The sequence below is a fragment of the Charadrius vociferus genome, unplaced genomic scaffold, assembly GCF_000708025.1.
Source record: "Charadrius vociferus isolate BGI_N301 unplaced genomic scaffold, ASM70802v2 scaffold385, whole genome shotgun sequence".
NCBI classification, from domain to species: Eukaryota; Metazoa; Chordata; class Aves; order Charadriiformes; family Charadriidae; genus Charadrius; species Charadrius vociferus.
In genome coordinates this window covers 3,893,997-3,914,048 of record NW_009648925.1, presented here as the reverse complement: position 1 = coordinate 3,914,048, position 20,052 = coordinate 3,893,997, and the positions used below count along the sequence as shown (strand labels likewise).

At 43.0% G+C, this 20,052-nt stretch overlaps 1 protein-coding gene across 1 annotated transcript in view; it reads right to left on the bottom strand.

The window, feature by feature from the left end:
- Positions 1–4,278: 4,278 nt before the first annotated feature.
- SEMA5B (sema domain, seven thrombospondin repeats (type 1 and type 1-like), transmembrane domain (TM) and short cytoplasmic domain, (semaphorin) 5B) overlaps positions 4,279–20,052 on the bottom strand; it is a 136,090-nt gene continuing 120,316 nt past the window's right edge. Inside the window, exon 21 of the mRNA XM_009887274.1 lies at positions 4,279–4,965. Within this exon, the coding sequence (XP_009885576.1) occupies positions 4,810–4,965 (156 nt within the window). The 3' untranslated portion in view covers positions 4,279–4,809. The remainder of the gene's footprint in view (positions 4,966–20,052) is intronic.

Below are 20,052 nucleotides of genomic sequence, written 5' to 3'. Positions count from 1 at the left end.
CGCCGACCAATAACTCAGAAAGCAGTTGCTAACTTCTTTAACATAGAAGATGACATTTTTCACATTCTAATAGATGATATCTTTTCCTCTAATGGTACAATATTTGTTACTCCTACTTGCTATTTTAATTTTCTTTGCGCAATTACTCCCTACTTATAATTACAAAAACAATAGAGTGATACACATGAGAGATTTGGGAGGCTTATTCAGAAAATATAAGCAGTAACAAGAATCTTTTCTTAATCATTCTTAACCAGAATGATTTAGGGGAGAATCAGCATTTCTAACTAGAAAAATCAATTTTCTTTTCAATTAAAAAATTATATTTCATTTACCTCAAAAGTGTTTTTTTAAACCTAATGGAAAGGATACTAGATTTTTACAGGTTTTTTTCTTCACTTTGTCCCTGTGGAATTTGAATACCAGCACTGCCTTTCTTATTCTAAGTTTTCTCTGCAGGCATTTTGCTAAATATATATATTGTGTGTGTATATATTATAAATATATACTGTATCTATCCACTGATAGATGTATACACTATTACAAAAAAAAAAAAAAAAAAGAGTAAGTTGTTACACAAACTTTACATTTACATTTTTTTATATATATATTTATATATATATATCTCTCTCCCCACTACATTTGGTACAAAGAATAAATCAATCTCAGTGGACAGCAATTTCCTCTCCAGGTGGGCTTAACAACAGTTTAACACTGGAGGCGTCAAATTGTCTGCATCAGACGTGGACTCCATTCCTACTCTCTGTTGATTTCAAACCAACCATCTCGTTTTCTAAACGTAAGGCATTAGGAACAGTGGTGGTAAGACAATACACATTCTTCTCCTATAGTATCTGTACAGTTCACATATTTAAGAGCAGCCCTGGCTCATATGCTGAACATTCAAGTGCACCTTTAGAGCAACAGCACCTCTTACGCTGTGGTTTGATCGTCAAGTGGTTTGTCTATTAGTGAGCTGCACAAGTTATTTCTGCTGGGCGACAGCTGATCAAGTAAAACCCGACAGCAACAGCACAACACAAACTGGATAACACCGTGACGCACACCCCTTCTGGAGGGAGAACGGCAGCCACGTCCATGGAAAAAGAAAGAACGGCCTAATGAAAGATGCGTCTGCTACACACCTGGCTGTAAGATTTCCATCATATTTTACACATGGTATACCTGAATTCTATCCAAAGGGTTTGCAGAGAACCGGTGTCTCTAGACCAACACAGGAACTGCCCAGGCTTCCCTTTCTCTATCTTAGATGTGAAAGAAAAAAAACTGTATATATAGCAACATGAGTCTTTTAGAAAGCAATGCTCCCAAACTGAATGCATTTCCAGTGCACTGTAAGATGGCCTTAGGAATAGGAAATTTTAGGAAGTTTAACATGCAGCTGCAGGAGCAATTCAAGCTGCTACAGATAGCACAGACCTGATCACCGAGCTGCCGAATTACGTGGATCACAAGAATATCACTGTACATGCTGTCATCAACCTGCCACGCTTTAGAGAGCTCATAAAAAATGCAATCCTCACACCGCATTAACATTGTCCTTAAAGAACTGCACTCTCATGCAAACATTAATTGAGTAATAAGTGTTCTGATTTCTTTCTTTCGCACTGTCTCGCTCTCTTCCTGGATTCTACTTTCTGCTCGAATGGAGTCTACAGACCCTTGCTGTGATTGCCAATTATATGAAAAAGGGCTGAATCCATTTGGATGGTTGGTAAGAAGGAATGTCTTGACGAAACTATAACCACATGCACCACCCTCGAAGCATCTGCCCTCCAATAGCCTACAAAATACCCACCTCCTGAGCGCAATGGCAGTAATGACCTACCTTGGTGAGCTGAACATTTAAATAATTTCAGCTGCTATGTAGCACTTTGGGAAGAAAAAAAAAAAAAGTCAGTTTACATTGTGTTACTCTGCAAAGCTGAAAATGGAAAAATGTGTAAGGGGGGGGAAAAAAAAGAAAGATTGAAAATTAAAATAATTGCAAGGTCTGACTGGCTCGCACTCCCCCCTACTCTCCAGCTGCAATCCTGCCACATGCATGGTAATTGCAGAATGTGTCAATACAGGGAATCTTCTGAAAGGGAAGCTCGGAGATGGCTTTAATGGCTAGAGTGAGCTTGGGAGCCAATGTTTTCTTCTGACTCACATAAACTAAAGCTGGGAAATCCCACCCTGGTAGTCTAATGTAATAATTTTCAACCCCTGGGCTACACACTTGTTAGAACTACTTTAAGTCAGGATTTTCAACGTTGCTGAGGGGGACGTGGAAATTCAGTGAAACAGGGGTGAACTTGTTATGGCAGGAGGCACAATGGCCTCACTCCTCAAATGGGGTTTCAGGGCCGGGGAAGAGCCCCCCTGCAGGCACTGGTACCTGCTACCAGTGCTCATCTGTTTCCCTGGCGATCCCTGCTTCAATCCTGCCACTCTCACCCCGGCCGCGCTGCCAGCAGTGTTCGGGCCATCGAGCCACTGTGCCTACTTGGAGGGTTGCAGCAGGTTGCTTCAGACAGAGCTTTGAGGTCTGCATCAGCTCCTGACCCCACTGCTTCAAATGCCAGGATCCCTATTTAAGGGCATCTCTCTCTCTCTCCCTCTGTTCCCTCTATTTCACCCGGTGAGACCAGAGCAGAAGCAGGATGAGCTGCTAAATTAGCAAAACAGCTGCTGGAAATGATGGGCACCACTGAGCCTAAGGCATCCTTGTGGCAGTGCTAATGACCCCACTTTATTACAAATATCCCTACAGCCTTCAATCACTGCAAACTGAAGTCAAACGAAGTAATTTAAAAAATGGGAGGCTACTTTATTCTTGCCTTCTGGTCAAACCACCATAACACAGGCTTACAGGGCCATGTTGGCTTTTCCTCGCAGGAAAAGCAATATACTTGTCACGAGCAACACAGTCTTTCTTCATCTCCTACCAGCTGCCTACATGAAAGAGCTGAGCACACAGCCCAAGCTGGGCTTCCAAACAAGCAAAGGAACAGCACTGAGAAATGACCGGTGTCAGCTTAACAGCGAAATCTGAAATAAAGCAAAGACAAACAGGACTGCTGGGAACACATCCGAGTCAATGGCCAGGCATGGGCATGGCAATTGCTCAAGTAAGATGCAGACGACAAAGCCAAGCTCGGGACCACGTGGAGCTCATGCGCGTTTTGGGGTGTACTTTTATCTCATGCTCAGTATTGCGACATTCTAAAATCCTTAGCATCAGGAGTTCATTATAAATATTTAGAAACACTGAATGATAACAGTGGTGAACTTGTTCACGTTGCTAACACATTGGATGTAATTGTACATTAAGCACCAGCAATAAGTTTCCTTTTTGCCAAACAATTATGTCAGACAAACATCTGGTTGTAGACAACATGGCTTCTGCATCAAACTAATACAGTTCTTATAGACACAGTCACACACATACACAAAATTACATTTCAAGGCTGGATATACTGTTTAATAACGCTACTGCCCCAATTTACTTCAATAGCTGCAGCAGCATTTGCTTGTTGGGCTGGTTTTGTTCAGAAAAAATAAAGAAATATTGGCAAACAACACACATTACTCAGCTGTGTTACTATTTCATAGAGTACTGACTGGAAGACGCTATAAGAATGTGCAGCAGACTTTCTGGGTCATATTAGATTATGGAAACATTCCTTAAAAATACCCTACCCCTGCAAAGTCAGAATTATTCACTCTTTGAAAGTAAATGAACTAAAACCCAACAATAAAACAAGAAAAAAAATTAGCCCAAAGCATGGTGATTTCCCACAAGAAGAGCACGGCCTCTAAAGTTGCCTTTCCCGGCAGACGCAATCAGGATCAAAGCTAGAACAAAAAGAGTTAACGCTGTCTTAGAAAAAAAAGAGCAAGCAAGAAAGAAAAAAAGCCCATGGCTCTCATGCGGCAATCATCACATCTTTTTTTCCAGTGATATAAACATCTTTGTTTGTTAGGCACTCCAAGTTCATGTCTCCGATGTTATTCCAACATTTACTTTTCTCAGTGTCTCACTGCCTATATAATTTTCTTTTAATTAAGACTGGAAACATTCTAGAAAGCTTCTTTGGGTAATGCACTTTGTTTGTGTGTTGTTTCTCATCAGCTGAACTGCATATTACCAAAGAAGGCTGCAGAGTGTATTTCCTGTAATATGAAAAGATTCTGTTGAAGATACAGGGAACACTGCCCTAGAAAGTCACTTTTTTTTTTTGCATAAACATAAAAAAAAAATCAAAAATAAAAAAAAAGGAAAAGAAAAAGAAAACGTTCTTCAAGTTGTTGGCACGATGGAGTCCCGCTCGGCCTGTTTCATGAGCTGCGTGTCATCCAGTGCACCATTGCTACCCTGTCTCAGGAAGGATGCTCCTCACCAGACAGACACCCTTGCCCCAGAAGGCCACCTCCTGCCTTTCTTAGAGTGCACCCGTGTGTTGTGTGCTGCTGCGTGGTGGCCACTGAGCTCAGCACACAGCCACCTCCTTGACAGCGTTGGCCTTGGACAGCAATGCTGATCTTCCAGCCATAAACTGTTGCAGTAGTAAGAGCCATCTCCAGCCAAATGTCCACAAAAGCTCTGCAGAATGGTCCATATTCATTTTTGTCCTTGTAAGGAGATGTGCTGTTTACAAGAAATACAATTAACCAAAGGAAAAAAAAAAAAAAGACCCTACTGTACAATATTTACATCTAGAGGCTGGGCCAGTATTTGGTCCATGAAATCAATTAAAAAAATTCATATAGGAAGTGATCCAGTCCTGTAGGATCTGTCCATCATCAGCTGTTGGTAAAGGTCCTTCCAGGGGAGGCCTCGGGCCTGTAGTCATATTTGTTCAGTGTACTGGGATAATAGGTTGTCGTGTACACATTGGTTTGCTGCAACGGGTAGAAGTTGGTCCTGTCATCTGGTATCAAATTGTTCTTGTTAAGTGTCTGTAAGAGAGAAGAGAAAATGACAGGCATGGCACTGGGGTCACAGAATTACTCTTATCTACCTGCAGACACCTCCCTCTCACCTGTCTTCTCCATCACGGTCTCTGTTGCAGCCACCACCACCTTCCCTCCGGCTGGGAGAGTAAGATGGTACATCAACTCGCTATGGGGCTAGTCTACAGGGGACCACAGCTCCTGCCAGGTCTCCTTCGGTGGACCTGTGCTCAGCTACTGCTAGGGCCAGAACCCAGAGCCTTCTCCAGGGACCTGGAGTCTCCTGGAAGCTGGCGTGTTGTCTGAACATCATTGTCACACAAAACCATGCTGGGCCTACACGAAACTTGGTGATTAATGGCAGCGCTCAATCTAATCTCTTCCAAAATGCTCGTGTTATAGCCTGCGGCTCCCTCTCAAACCACTTGCCAAACGGCAGCTTTTTCTCTTTGGAAGAGCAGGTGTGCATTTACCTGATCTCCATCTCCATTGGTAGATATCCAGGTTTGGACCCCCCGATATTAAGTGTGTCACTTCTGTAAGCTACAGTATAAGTAATAAATCATGGTCACTTTTGGAAAAACTAAAATGACTTAAAAAACATCCACGTAACAATTGTTGGCAACAACAACATAAAAAATAAGAACCACAAATGCCCCTTTTACCATAAAAATTTAGAAATAGGGGTTTTCTCCCTCCCCTCTTCCCACCTTCTTTGCTTTTTGCAGGAATTGCTATTACTCTTCCCACCAGCAGGCACATGTCCCCGTTCCCCCCAGGTGAAAGCCCATTGCTATGCCAGCCGTTACCTATGCACAAGGATAAAATCCCATTTGGCAGAGATGCAATAATTTTATGAAGCTAACTCCTTTATAGTCATCTGATTTCTGTGAATTTGGCTGAGAAACTTTTATGACAGTTTTTTCAACTAACCCCTGGCTTAGATTTCTTTATACTAGCAAACACTAGGCGTGTTTGCGACAGCATCCTCATGATTGGGGCACAGCACCTTTAAAGAAGGCATCAGCATCTTTCCTGTCTGGAGCAGAGCAATGGAGAGGTCTAATGAGGCAACTAGTCCTGGGACCTAACGGCTGTTCTGCCACAACCTGATGCTGCTGGGGGAACCACTTCACCTCAGTTCCACCTTGAGACAAACAGCTCATACCCAACCGAGCTCAGGGCAAGATGAAAATTAATTAACCAACGCTCAAGCCCACGAAATACCCAGCTCCGTTAGCTTCACTCAACCCATCTAACTTCAGCCACCTAAACTTCAGGCGTGGGGGCTCCGTCAGCAAGGCAAGGAGAAGTCTCTTTCCTGCGTGAAGGCAGGTGCAGATGAATATTGCCTTGTGGGGGACCCCCTGTCCCCCCCAGCCCTGGCAGCAGTAGGGTGACCCGCCAACAGGGGGTGCCCAACTTTTAGGAGGCTACAGTTAGGCGAGCGTGTGGCACAGTCAGGGCTTAGCTGCATCCCGACTGTGACTGCTGAAATGATTGGAGCTACCCCTAGGTTCAAAGACAAGACCACAGGCGGTACATTTATCTCCCAATTTCTTTGTAATCGAGTAATTTTACTGCATGGGGAGGGGGAGAGGAGGAGGAAGAAAAGAAAATGCTTTCTCCAAATCCAATAGCAGGCTCCCAGCTGGGAGCTGCAGCTCATACAAGCTTCATACGCAACATTAGGAGGAAACGCTCTCCTACGGCAAAAATACCCTGGCAAAGAAATTTCCCAATTGCTGAACTACCAAGTAACTTTTTTTTGGAAATGAGCACTACCTGAAACATCTCATACATGAAAACTGGAGGAGACCCATCCTTCTCCGGGGCTGACTGCGATCTCTCCCTGCCTGGACTTTCTAAATTGAGCTCACAGCATATCACTTGTAGGAACCAAGGAGAGAATCGGTATAGGCATGGTCAAAGTGACAAATATTTCCAAGGAATGAGAATTTGTTCCCTTCAATATGGAAGGAAGAAAAGAAATGTCATGCTTCGCTCCCAGTCACCCGAAGAAATTTTAAAATAGTGTGGGCAACAGACTGCTGCGTTGTGCTGGAGGCTGGGAAACAAGGAAGCCGGGCTCAGTCCTCTGCTGCTTGCTATGCTTCCTTGGGAAATCCAATTAACTGCTCTCTGCTTCAGTGTCTTCTGACCCAGCTTGATAAAAACGATTGAGATCCCCTGTAAAAATGCACTTTGCTGGGTACTACCACCGAGTATTTGGGAGAACTGCTCTCTGGTGAACAACACAGGTCTTCACACTGGCTGTGCACGATGACTGCTATCTCCTATCGGTGTCTCCAGGCCAGGATACGCACTGCAGGCAACGTAACCCCACGGCCACGGGCTGCCACAGCGGGAGGAAGAGGCCGCTTCCCACTGCTGCACTCCCTGATGTGTCTTGAAGGTGGTCCAGCATCCAGGTGACTTTTTGGGATGGTTACGATTCACAACATGCCAGATTACCACATCTGAAATTTGGTGACATCAAAATCCTGACTTTGGATGGCTCAGGACCATCTCGATCTGAGGACAAGAACCACAGGACTCTACCTTTTTGGCTTCCAGTTGGAAAATCTGTATGAGTTTCAACATGTCCCACGGTGTTTAAAACTAGCCCCTTACAGCAGACTTAGCATTTAATTAACATGATTTGCATTTTTTTCTCTCTCTCTTGTCTTACTTTCATATAACATTTAATTAGGAAAAAAACCCACAACTGCTCCTTTGCTCTTTTTGGTTTTATTTTCGATGGAGGGCTTATATCTTAGGGAAATACCTTATGAAAATGGTTTAGTGGAATTTATAATGCAATTAGCTGCAAAGAATTTGTCTCTGGAAACGCTGCGATGGCAGTACAGTCCTAAATCAGCATGATCAATGTGCACTGCCTTAACATTTCCCCACACAAACTTATTGTCTGTCTCATTTTAATAAATAGATTATTAGGTTCCTTGGCACTAGAAATTGGTTGATATTTTGAAGAAGGGAAATTAGGCAGCAGTGAATTTTAGAGACGTACACACACATACTCATGCCTACACTGCAGGAGAAGAGGTGTGCAGTCACATCGCTCTGGGTGGGCTCCCATACTGTTTTACTCAGAGTTTTACCCCTTGCTCTCGTTCTGCAGTTCTTTGCTGTGACAGTATGGACATGGCCAATGACTCTCCCTTTGGAAAATATTCCCTGAACACCATATGGGTTATGCTGCCAAGCTCAGAGCCTCCTGACAGCTTGAACTCACTGGAGTTACTGTGGGGATGAAAACAGCCTGCTGCGCCCATAGGTGTTCCCACCAATATTTATCGGTCCCAACGGGAAAGGCCAAGAGTCATCACCACCACACAACTACAGTCGGTCACAGAAATTAACACAGACCCAACCCTTGCTCACAGCCCAACTCCTACAAAGGCCTCTTCCCCTCAGCCACCTCTGAGCAAAGTCCCCAGCATTACAGTGGCCAAGAAGGGGTTGCTGAAGACAACGCTCAGTAAGTCCTCTTAGAAGGGACAGTCCTTGGGTGCTTTTGCAGGGCTGTGGCTGCATGAACTACGCTGGCTAGAGCAGCGCAGTGAGCGCTAGAGCTCTGGCTGTCCTCAGTAGAGGTTTCAGAGAAGGAAGAAAAACTTGCCTTTGCTGCCTGAGCCCTTCTGCACAACCATCCTGCACTCTTCAGGGTGATGTGTCAGTGATCTGAGTGCTCACCAGACCTTACTGATGACAATTTTCCTGATACTCAACCTGTATTTTCCCCTTCTTGTTGTCTGTTTCCTCCCCATATCAAACACTAATACATCCCCCTGCCTGCAGCTACAACCTCTAGGGACTGGTTGCTGAGTAAGCAGGATCCGAAAAGACCAGAAGTCTGATGAACGTCTACTGCTGAAACATCACTTGGTCCAAAATCTCTGTGCTGAAACATCACTTGGTCCAAAATCTCTGTGCCATACACACGATGTATTTCAAATACTGAGGGAAACAATTCAGGCCCTCATTTTGGTCCTATCCTGCCTTGAGAAGAAAGAAGCTTCTGGTACTTGTGCAAGCATAAAATTCCCCGTGCAAAAGTGAGACCAGATCCTGATCTAAGATGAAAACCTGTGGGATATGCTTAGAAAAAGTGCTCCATTCAACTAATAACTAGAAACTCAACATGCATCTATCAAACACTTTTACCTGCTTCCTCCCTTCCAGTATGGGCCGTGCCACCCCGGCATATTTGATACTTCTTTCTTCTGGTCTCTTCACCACTAACCTCAATTCAAGAACCTGTTAGCAGAGGGTAAGCCACCAGCATGCACTAACCCGACCAGGCAGATCACTCAAAAGCAGGCACAACTTCAACTGCTTTCTTTAAAAGACCCTTTATTATGTTGCATTAGTACATGACTAATATATAAAAAAATTCTTTGACCCAGGAACTCTGCTTTGTCAAGCAGGGATGTTTTCAGATGGACTAAGATGGATATGGTTTTAAGAGCATGTAAAATAGCAGCATCTTTCTCCATTGTATGTGATCTGTCAACTCATCACAAGGTCCGATCTTGTTGCCCGTGAATTGCATGTCTATGCCAAGCACAACAGAATCCTGAGTATTTCAATATTTGCAGAAATATATGAACAATTTGTTATCACTCTTTCTATTGTACTAGCAATTAGTTAGCACTGGAAGAGTCTGAGGGGAAATTTTACAGATACCCCCCCTCGTGTGCTGCTCTGCCTGCTGGTATTCATACTGGACATACACTTGCAGGCTGTTTATCCCAAGGTAAAGCCAAGCATCGGATGTGTTAAACATGACTGCATTGTGCAGTATGCATACATTTAATTTTGTTCAGCTTTCTCCATTGATATTTTTAGCCTGTCATCATTCAGATTTTCCATTTGTTACTTTTTCTCCAGCAATGCCTTGCCACTACTCCCCAAAATCCTGCCTCTGCTCCAAGTCATTAAGTCATAATCCACTGACCTACTTGCTTACATTCTCCCAGATGTATCAAAACATCTTCATGCACAACAGCATGAGACTTTCAGTACTACTCCCATCCTACAGCTGCATGTACAAGCTGTATAAACACTTTTTACACACATAAACAGATCAAATGTTTCAATTTTCAATAAACAATCAAGAAAATGTCAAAACTTGATTTTAAAAGGGGATGAACATCCCCCTGCCCCCGCTTCCGCCCCCCAATTAAAAGAAACTCCATGTAGTTTTTGAGAAGCTAAAGTGAAAAGGATGCTTCTAAAAGCATCTGATACGCATACGACTAACACCAAATTAAGGGCCATAAAGTAGTTCCCACAGGGCGACACGCAATGGCAAGATTTCCTGAATCTTCTCATGCAGAAAGCACTGAGGTTTCTGGAGTTCAGCGTTCTCTTTGAGCTCCAGGTCTTCTTTTCTGTTTTGGGGGTGGTATGGGGAAACAGTCAAGAAGTTTCCCAAGACTTCTGTAGCTTAATCTTCACCAGCTATCCAGCACCACAGTCCTCGTGAAGTCAATGAGCAAGGACAATTTCCCCCAGCCTCACAGTTTCTCCTCTATTTCTCTGTCAACAGGAGCTATTTCAGTTCTTCCACCATCCACTCATGACACTTTCCTCTTTACAAAGGTAAAAAGAAGAAAGAAAATGTTTGGTGACCTTCCTGGACAGCTTCCAACTATCCTGTCTAGCATTTACAGTTATCAACCACTTCAACCTCTAAAGAGGCTGAACAACGCAGTGCACCCCTTTCCAATGTGCATGAATCATCAGAGATGTGTCGCTTGTGCCAGGACTGACTGCGTAGTTGGAAGTTTCCGTCTTGCAAGTCCCAGTGCACTACAACAAAGACAAAATTCCCCTTTCTTTTGTCACAAAGTGAGTGCAGGCACTAAGGATCCAAGGGTAACAACTCCAATCAGTGCTAATTCTGGTCATCCACTGTGGACAGAGGCAAACATCTAAAATTAGAGTCCTGGTAGCAGATGGCAACTTTGTAGTAAACCCATTCCTCTTTGCAATATCCGAATGAAGCCTTTGTGCATCCTGCATCCTGCCTCTGCAAAAATCAGGGACAAAATTCCCACTGAACTCAGTGGGACAATTAGGCCTAAAAGAATTCAAGTAGCGTTTCCAATTTTCCTTGGAACAGCATCCAACAGACTTCCTGTAGCAACAGTGGGATGGCTATTACTCCCCCTCATCCCCCAGGAAAATGGTGGGATAAGGGAATTGTGCAATGACGTAAGGAAGTCAAGATCCAACATTTAGCTTCTTTTGTGCTCCTTTGTTTGTTTCTTGCAGTGAAATCAGATTGAGCAAAATTCTTTTTCGATGCAGATGAGCTGTTTTACGGAGCTAGCCATGCCTCTCATTAAAGGATGTTACTTTTTGTGTTCTAGGAACATTAGCCAAATTACTTAGGGTTGTGGATATATATTAATATTATGAAACATTTCCCGCAGCTTGTACATCTCTGGAAGTACCAAGGCAGAGATCTCAGAATTATAATTAACCAGTAAATTTGGAAATAATTAGCATAATCATTACATTTCAACAAAATAAACCATACAACTAAAATAACCTCTTTTGGCAATAATTGACACCAGGAAAATAAATGACGTCTGGCCCACCCACATGCTCCCTTTCTTCTGATCCACCGGATGCCACAACACTGCTGTGCCTCTCGAGCTATGCATTGCAAATGACCCTGGAAAGACGGAAAGTTGCCAGAAAGACCTTATGAGACCCATGTATTTACTGCAAGCTATGAGCGATTTTTAAGACTTTAATGATTCTTCTTTCTGATCTTTCTTAAAAATCTGCTTAGTGTCTTACACTAAGCAAACTATCTCACCTGATGACTTTATAAAATCTCTTGAGCTCTGCCTGCACTGAAGTCAAAGGTAGCAGTGGCCACGGTTTATGTATTGAGTTTTTTCTGATGAATTCAATAAGGCTGTTTGCAGGATTTACTGTGGAGTGTAGATGTACAGATGAGGAACCCATTTTCTATATAAGAAGGTTTTTCTACTCAAAAAGAGATACAAAAAAATCCCACTGGGACACTAAACTGATGATTGCATGTTCTTTTTGGATGGAAGCTTACCATATTTTTAGACAGGAAATTCTTTGTTCACTGTTATTGGTAAATAAATTAAACAACCCCCAAATGATGGCAGCATCTGTAGATGTGCTCAGGTTGACAATGGAACTAACATTCAATTATAAGAAAATGAATAGCTACAGTTTTCTATAGCTGTTTGAAAATAGCTATTTCATCCTTATACTTAGAAGGGAGTGAGGTTATATTACTGCCATTTTAAACTTATAAAAACCTTCAGAGTTGGCAACATAAAGGACCATTGTCAGAAAGACGCTTTGGCACATCTCTGACTTTAAGCACATGAGTAAGATGACAAAACAAACTGTAGGAAATAGTAAGGCAAACTGAACTGAGTCCCTGCTTAGAGCTAAATGCAGGTTTAAGTATTAATCTGAACTGGAAACTGAAGTCCAAGGAGTCAGTTGAAATTTTCCCACTGGCAAGCGCAGGTGTCTAGCATAGAGCTTGCTATTTATTCCTGGTTTGCCAGTAATTTGGTGGCGGCAAACACCCATGACGTGGTGTCCAGACACAAAAGAGGAATTCAGGGCTGCCCCAAGCTGCTTCCCAATATAGCTGGTGCACAGGATATAGCAGACATGATCTCAACTGTGTGGGAAGGTGTAAACTGTCTCCTTGCTGCACTACTATGCTTCGATGTATGTCCTTCCTTCCCCCTTTTTGGGTCCCTCACATACACTATAGTGTTACTACACAGGCTCATCATTTGAGCTACGGCACCTGCCCTTGTGCATGCTCTCGTGCTCAGACTAACTCACCAGGGGTATATCATGGAAAGCAGCTCTGGGGAAAGGGACCTGGGAGTCCTGGTGGACAACAGGATGACCATGAGCCAGCAATGTGCCCTGGTGGCCAAGAAGGCCAATGGCATCCTGGGGTGCATCAAGAAGAGCGTAGCAAGCAGGTCGAGGGCGGTCATCCTCCCCCTCTACTCTGCCCTGGTGAGACCGCATCTGGAGTACTGTGCCAGTTCTGGGCTCCTCAGCTCAAGAAGGACAGGGAACTGTTAGAGAGGGTACAGCAAAGGGTTACAAATATGATTAGGGGACTGGAATATCTTTCTTACCAGGAAAGGCTGAGGGACTTGGGTCTTTTTAGCATGGAGAAGAGAAGACTGGGGGGGAATCCTATCAATGCTTATAAATACTTAAAGGCAGGGTGCCAGGTGGATGGAAACAGTCTTTCTTCAGTGGTGCTCAGTGATAATACATGAGGTAATGGGCACAAACTTGAACACAGAAGTTCCATATAAATATGAGGAGGAACTTCTTTCCTTTGAGGGTGGCAGAGCACTGGAACCGGCTGCCCAGAGGGGCTGTAGAGTCTCCTTCTCTGGAGGTCTTCAAAACCCGCCTGGACGCATTCCTGTCCAACCTGCTGTAGGTGAACCTGCTTTGGCTGGGGGGTTGGACTAGACAATCTCCAGAGGCCCCTTCCTACCCCTATCACACTGTGATTCTCTGACTGCCTTCTAAAACTAAGTTTCACAGTTCACACTGGGTGCAGATGATCATCCAGAGCAACTGGGCTTCAGTTACTGGTGGTAACTAGTAAAGCCACAGCGACCGGATGTAGGTCTGGCCAGGGAAGGCAGTTCTCACTGCCTCGTTGCAGTTATATTAGAATAAGCAGCCCAGAGTTTTCAGATGGTCTCAGAGCTGCTTATTCTGGTGAATTACCAACACAAGTCATGCAGTCTGGTGCCAGCCCACAGTGCTACATTTAGACTGAGAATTGCAAAGGTGTAACTGCAGTGGTGCAAAAAAAAAAAAAAAAGTAGTAAAAATAGAAATAAAAGTAAAAACTGGCCTAATTTGCCATCTGCTAACTCCGTTCAGTCTCTTATAATCTTATTGCTTTCCAAGTATCTCCCGCCCTCTAAATAGCTGCTTTTTGATTATTTTCCTCAAGATTGCTTTGTTTTCTCCCCATGCTGCATCTCACCTTGTTATTTCCCCTCTACATTTATAACCTCCCCAGGTCATTTTCCATTATTTCTATGGCAATGGCTGTTTTTTTGACACACCTCCCAATTTAATATCTTCTGCTAGTTCAATTAACACACTGAATGCACCCTCTCCAAGTTTGTTAATGAAGATATTAAATAAAGCCAAACCTTGCATTACTGCTTGCAGTGCCCCAAACAACTCCTCCCCATAGTCCCGTATGTTCCCATTAACGATTGCCCGATGTTCACAGTCCATTAGCCAGGTTTCAATCTCTGCAGCAGTGTTCCTGTCCAAGCCAATTTCTACTTACATGTCACAAGATTATTTAAGACACAAACATCATCCTCTTTTCTTTAGCTGTATGGACCAGTGAAGCTACGTTTTTAACCAGGTGAGAATCTGCCCTTATGCAGCTCAGTCTCATGCTTTCCCTTCATCCTCTAATGCTTGAAAGTCTGCGCAAAAAGTGATCGTGTTTGATTTCTTTCTGCTCAGCATTACAGTCCCGGCTCAGCTGTCAATTCAGCCCAGCCACCTTTCATTTCATCAGGGTATGTGACATATTGCCTCTCAAATATTAATTCAGATTTCCCTGCATATTAATACTGACACAGATTTGTTTCAATGAGTTTCCATCACTGTGACTGAAAGCACGGTTGAGTCAATCCCTTTTGTTTCTCCTGGTTTCCCTCTCCAGTATGGCCCCAACTCTGCCAAACCTTAAAGACTAAGTGGGATTTAACACCCCAATGATGTGCTTTGTTGAGTGGGGAAGGTCCAGGCGTGCTCTATCGATTGTGGGCCTGTCTGATTACAGATAGTTTCTCTTATCCCCAAATCCAACAGGCCTTTCCCACACGGACTTACTGGAGCTACTTGTGTCTTTAGTGCATCAGACTTTGGTAGCTTAACAGTGATTCAATTAGCTGGGAGGAAATTGGTCTGCTTTCTTACAAACGCTTTTGTATTACCTTTGCATTTCATGGCACTGGGGGTTTGCCCAAGATCCATGATATTTATAAAGGTAATTGGAGTTGTTCATTAATTGGTTCTCACGGACTCTGGGATACGGTCCATCTAGATTCCTTCATCCACTGATTTTCAGTTCTTTCCTTTATTCACATGCTTTGTGCCAAGTCTCAGGACGATGTTAGAGCTGACTTAATGAGGATTCCCCCAGCTATAGGGGAACGCAGGCAGAACTACTGCTTACCTTATGCCAAACCTGTTGTGCATATATAAATCATGTACCAGGGAAAGGTGGCAACAGATGTAGTGTTGCTGCAGCCTGTGCAGCCTGAGCTGTGGCAGCAGCCAGCACATCCTCAGCAGCCCTGAGCTCTCAATTGCTCTTTAGGACAGGCTGGTTCAGGAAAAAAACAGCTCAGGTATTTTGGCTGTCATCTCTCAGAGTCGCCAAACACATTCTGGACATTGAGCTCTAGTTCTCCATACTGACACGGCTATCTTTGTTTTGTATGTATGCAGCTCTATTTTTTGATAATTCTACTTAAAAATCCATTATTCACTATTGGAGCTAGTCCAGATGAATAGCAAGGCAGCTCCACTCCAAGTATACCACAAAGGTTACATGTTTTCTGGTATTTATCGTTTGCCTAATATTATCCTCTCCCCTTACTTTAGCTCCCCGCCTCTTTCATGGCTCCCTTTAAACTCTTCTGCAAATACATCATTTATTCCTCCTGCACATCTTGGAGGCACTGAGGATTTCCCAGTTCGTCTAATGCGCGTAACACTGCCAGCCAGAGCTTCATGGAGACAAGGAGGGAAGAACCACTTCAAGCACCTGGACCAAGGGAGAACCGTTAGCTTCTAGCAAATGAGGCTAGGGTACATTTGCAATATCCCTCTTCTGACCAGTAGAGGGAAGTCATGTAAATACACGGCAGTCATTGCAGTGCGATTTAGTTATTCCTATTCCAGCAGTTTTTCTTCGTTTCATTCTCCTTCTTCCAGCGCAGATGGGTGGGTGGGGGCAGATACATGTCAGCCTCAGAGAAATTAGGAAAGGCAAAAATTGCAAGAAAAAGGTAATATCAATTATTAGATCAATTAGTGTAGCTGGGAAAATCAGCTAAACTTTTGAACACATCTATCCGTCTCCAGGTCTGAAATAGAAGCTCACATGTTGCAAACCTGCCAGCTTTTTCCAGCTATATTCATTGATCTAATTAAAAACCAAACAAAACAAAACTTATCTGCCTACAAGCCTGTCTTGCCTGGGTCCACAGATTATCACAGCTGCAGTAACACAACCCCCAAAAAAGGCTAGTGTGAGCATCCATGATGGTTAGCCTAGCCTGTAAGAAGGCAGAGCATGGACCATATATATCCCTGACCTGGGTGTAGAGGAGATGTGCCTGGTTATACAAGGAGGAGGAGAGAAGGCTGAGTCAACAAAGAACAACATTACAGGATGAATGCGAAGCACCCATCCCCAGTGTCACTTGAAACTTCTCTGTATGGCTTAAAGAGGAAAACAAAAAGTCATCCCAAAAGCTGGGCTCCCTCAAAATGGTGGGGAAGGCAGAACAATGTGGATTCCCACCCCACAGTGAGCAGCAACAGCCCTGCGAAGTCATGAAGGGTTTGTATGAAAAGCGGATGAAGCGGGGACCAGTTCCCATTGGGGGACCATTGTGAGCAGCTGTTTAGCATCCCAGAGGAAGAAAGAGCAAGGAAACATTCAGATCCGAATTGGCAGTTTCCCCTACTCTTAAATAACGTATCTATGAGAGGGAGATATCTGTGACTTACACACAGCAACCTGCTGAGCCACTGCTGCCATGGGGTGAGGACACCTCCAAGAGACGCACATCACGCTACAGGCACAATCATCCCAGGACAGCCACACCTCCAGGCATGCTTGACTGCTCAATTTGACTCGACCCAATGATATAAAGAGGAGAAAAGACACTAATAGATTTTGACTGAGACGCACCACTTAATCCTTTTTTCCCCATCAGTAAGCTCTCTTGCCTTCCCTTCCTAGCAGGCATTATGTAAATTGAGAGTCCCCTGAAGTGATATTTGCAACTGCAGGATCATACAAGAAAGGGCACAATGCTCCTTTGCCAATACAACCCCCTGCCCCTACTATTCTTTTTCAAATAATACTATACTCATGGTAAGTACTAAAAATATGTACTCTACCATTCAAGCACTTAATGTTCTTAAATGCCACTTTATTCAGGGGAAATAGTCTTTGTTAAACATGAAATTCACTGGGAACAAAATTTATGTTTCAATCTGATCTACTATATTTTTATATATATATGTATTTATTTTTTCCAGCTGATTACATCAGCTAAATTTCTCTCTAAAATGCCATGTTGCTAAAGCAAACACTTAAGAGAGGCTGTTGATAACTTATTGATGATGTTTGGTATCATCAACTGCCGGCTTATGTCTGAACTTTACAGCCACTTCCTGGGGTTTGAATGATGCACAGTGAAAGGGTCACTGGGAAAAGAAAAAAGCTTCTATCACAGTGCTATCAGTGTATGTGCTGTGATCACTACAAATAAATGCACCAGCCAATTTTAGTTGAAGTAGCAACATATCAAATTAAGCGATAGGACACTGAAGCCCTAAGTTTTCCATGGCAGAGAGAAACAAACATCCTAAGAGACCGAGGCTGACTTAGATAAACATTCCTCTAGGGCACCTGACAGCAGTTAAAGCTCATTTAAACTTGAACCACTGGCTGTCTCACCGCTATAAAATGGCGTGATTTTCAGCGACAGTGAAAATGACCATCACCGAGAGAGAGACATTTAAAAGCCATACAGGGATCCACTTTCCTATACCCTGAGCTTTATTTCCTTTTGCAATGTTGGAAGCCACACCAAACACCCTGTTGTTTTATTCAGAAAGATTCTTCTTCCAAAGACAGAATTGGTTTCTGTTTCATAACCTTTCGTGTTGATATTTTATTGCTATGAATTATTTGGGATTAGTAATGAAATGTGGATCACAGAGTCCGGAGTCCTTTGCAGGAGATGTCTGCTCTGCACAGTTATTTGATTCTCAACAGCATTGTTCTCATTTTATTAAAAAATATTCAGCGTAGCTTCTAATTTATACAGAGTCCCAAGTGATCTACTGAATATTTCTCCCATTTTCTGGTAGCTGCATTTGTATTTGCTGCATAATTTTGGGCAAGTGCAGGACTCAGAATCCTACTCAAGTTAATGTGTGTTGTTCTGGCGTCCTCCTAGAAACTTCAGGTATCAGGTGATATTGATCAGGTGATCAATATTTAGCTTCCCTCTTTCAATGCCATAGCCTGCAATGGCATCTCACCTCATCTTCCCTCACAATAAATTTGCTCATTGACATAAATGACTATCTTCCTTGAGCACAACTTTAGCGTTTGGCCCTGAGCTTCTACGAGAGCAGCAGCAATGCCCAGAGCAGATGCAATGCTCAAGTGCTTCCATAGTTTATTTGAGGTGTCGGTACAGAAAGAGTTTGATTGTGTGACTCATGACTAAAGCTGTGTTTAAGGAAGAAAGGACAGAGGGAGGTCTGTCCAGCACAATCGAGAAGAAAATCTGCAGAATGATCATCACAACCACCCTGCAAACTTATATTTCTCACTGATCCCCTCTGGCCTGATCCACAGGCCACTGGATTTTGGATTTGGACCAACGTGCAGACTCCTTTGACTATCCAAACCCCGTGTAGAATAAAAAGTTGGCTCTCTTTATTGGCAGAGGATTTAGCAATAGGAGGAAGTTCAGTCCAAACCCTTTCTCCATGTGTGGCTCTTCCAAGACCTCCTAATTCACAAGGGCTCAACCTTGACCCTACATCCTCCTGCTTCTACTGCAGGATCATCTGGCTTTCCATCAGTGTGATGCTAATGATTAACTTACATGAGTAAGTCACTGAGTAGCTGAAGCAAGACGTTAAAAAAGAGGATCCCCTCTCTGCTTTGATAGCCAGTTATTAACTAATCGGTTTGGCAGTACTGGAAAGGTTGTAGGTGGTTCTGTAACCCATCATGCCAAAACGTAAAGAACAGATAATTTTTATTTCATTATGCTTATGTTCTGCACAGACTTCAATATTGTCAGAGTGCTGTATGAACTTTAACCAATTAATGAAACATGAACTGCTTATTAGGTGACCCAAAAGGTCTCTCCCCTACGATCTGTGAATAACAAATCAAAATCAACGTGCTGCAGGTAAATGTATATGCATGAAATCTTATAAGACATCATGGCTAAAATAGCTAATAATAAACCTCACAGCATTCTTGAGAAAGCAAAACAGGAAGGGAAAAGAAGCCAGTAAAAATAAAACATTCTTCTGCAAAACACTGCCTAAGCAAGTTAGCATCAGCTAAATGATCAATAGGTCACCATTATGTATGATATTTACATCTGATCTGCATTACTGCATTGCTGTGCTGAAATGTCCAACAAGGCTCATATCAGCGAGCACTTCCTTCATTAAAATCTGCCTTCATATAAAATTCACCTTGATTTATGAGTTTGCATTCAGTGCTGTACATTTGAATGTAACACTGCCAAACTTTCTACTGTGTTCACCTGCTGGTTGGAGAGCAGAGATATTTCAAGATGAAAACAAACTAAAGATGGTTGCAGAAGGCTTATTATTATCAAAGAATGGAAAATAATAGACTTGTGCATATGCTCAGCCTTCTGCCTACCACCATGTCACTGTGTATTATCATTTTCTGTTACCGAAAAGTAGTCTACACACCATGTATTTCCTTAATCGTGGATTTATTAACTCTTTCACACACACACAGAAACCTATAATGATTTTGCTTTCGTTACCTCAAAATGTTGGGGGAAGTTTTCTTGGTATCTGCTGAATAGAAACTTTCTTAGGTTTAGAATCTGTAATTTCAGGTGTATTCACTTTCTTTCATACATACACATTTTAAATTCAGGTAGTCCCACATCCAAGCTCAGTCCAGGCCTTATTTTCCAGAAGGTGAATTTTAGTTCCTCCATCATTTGA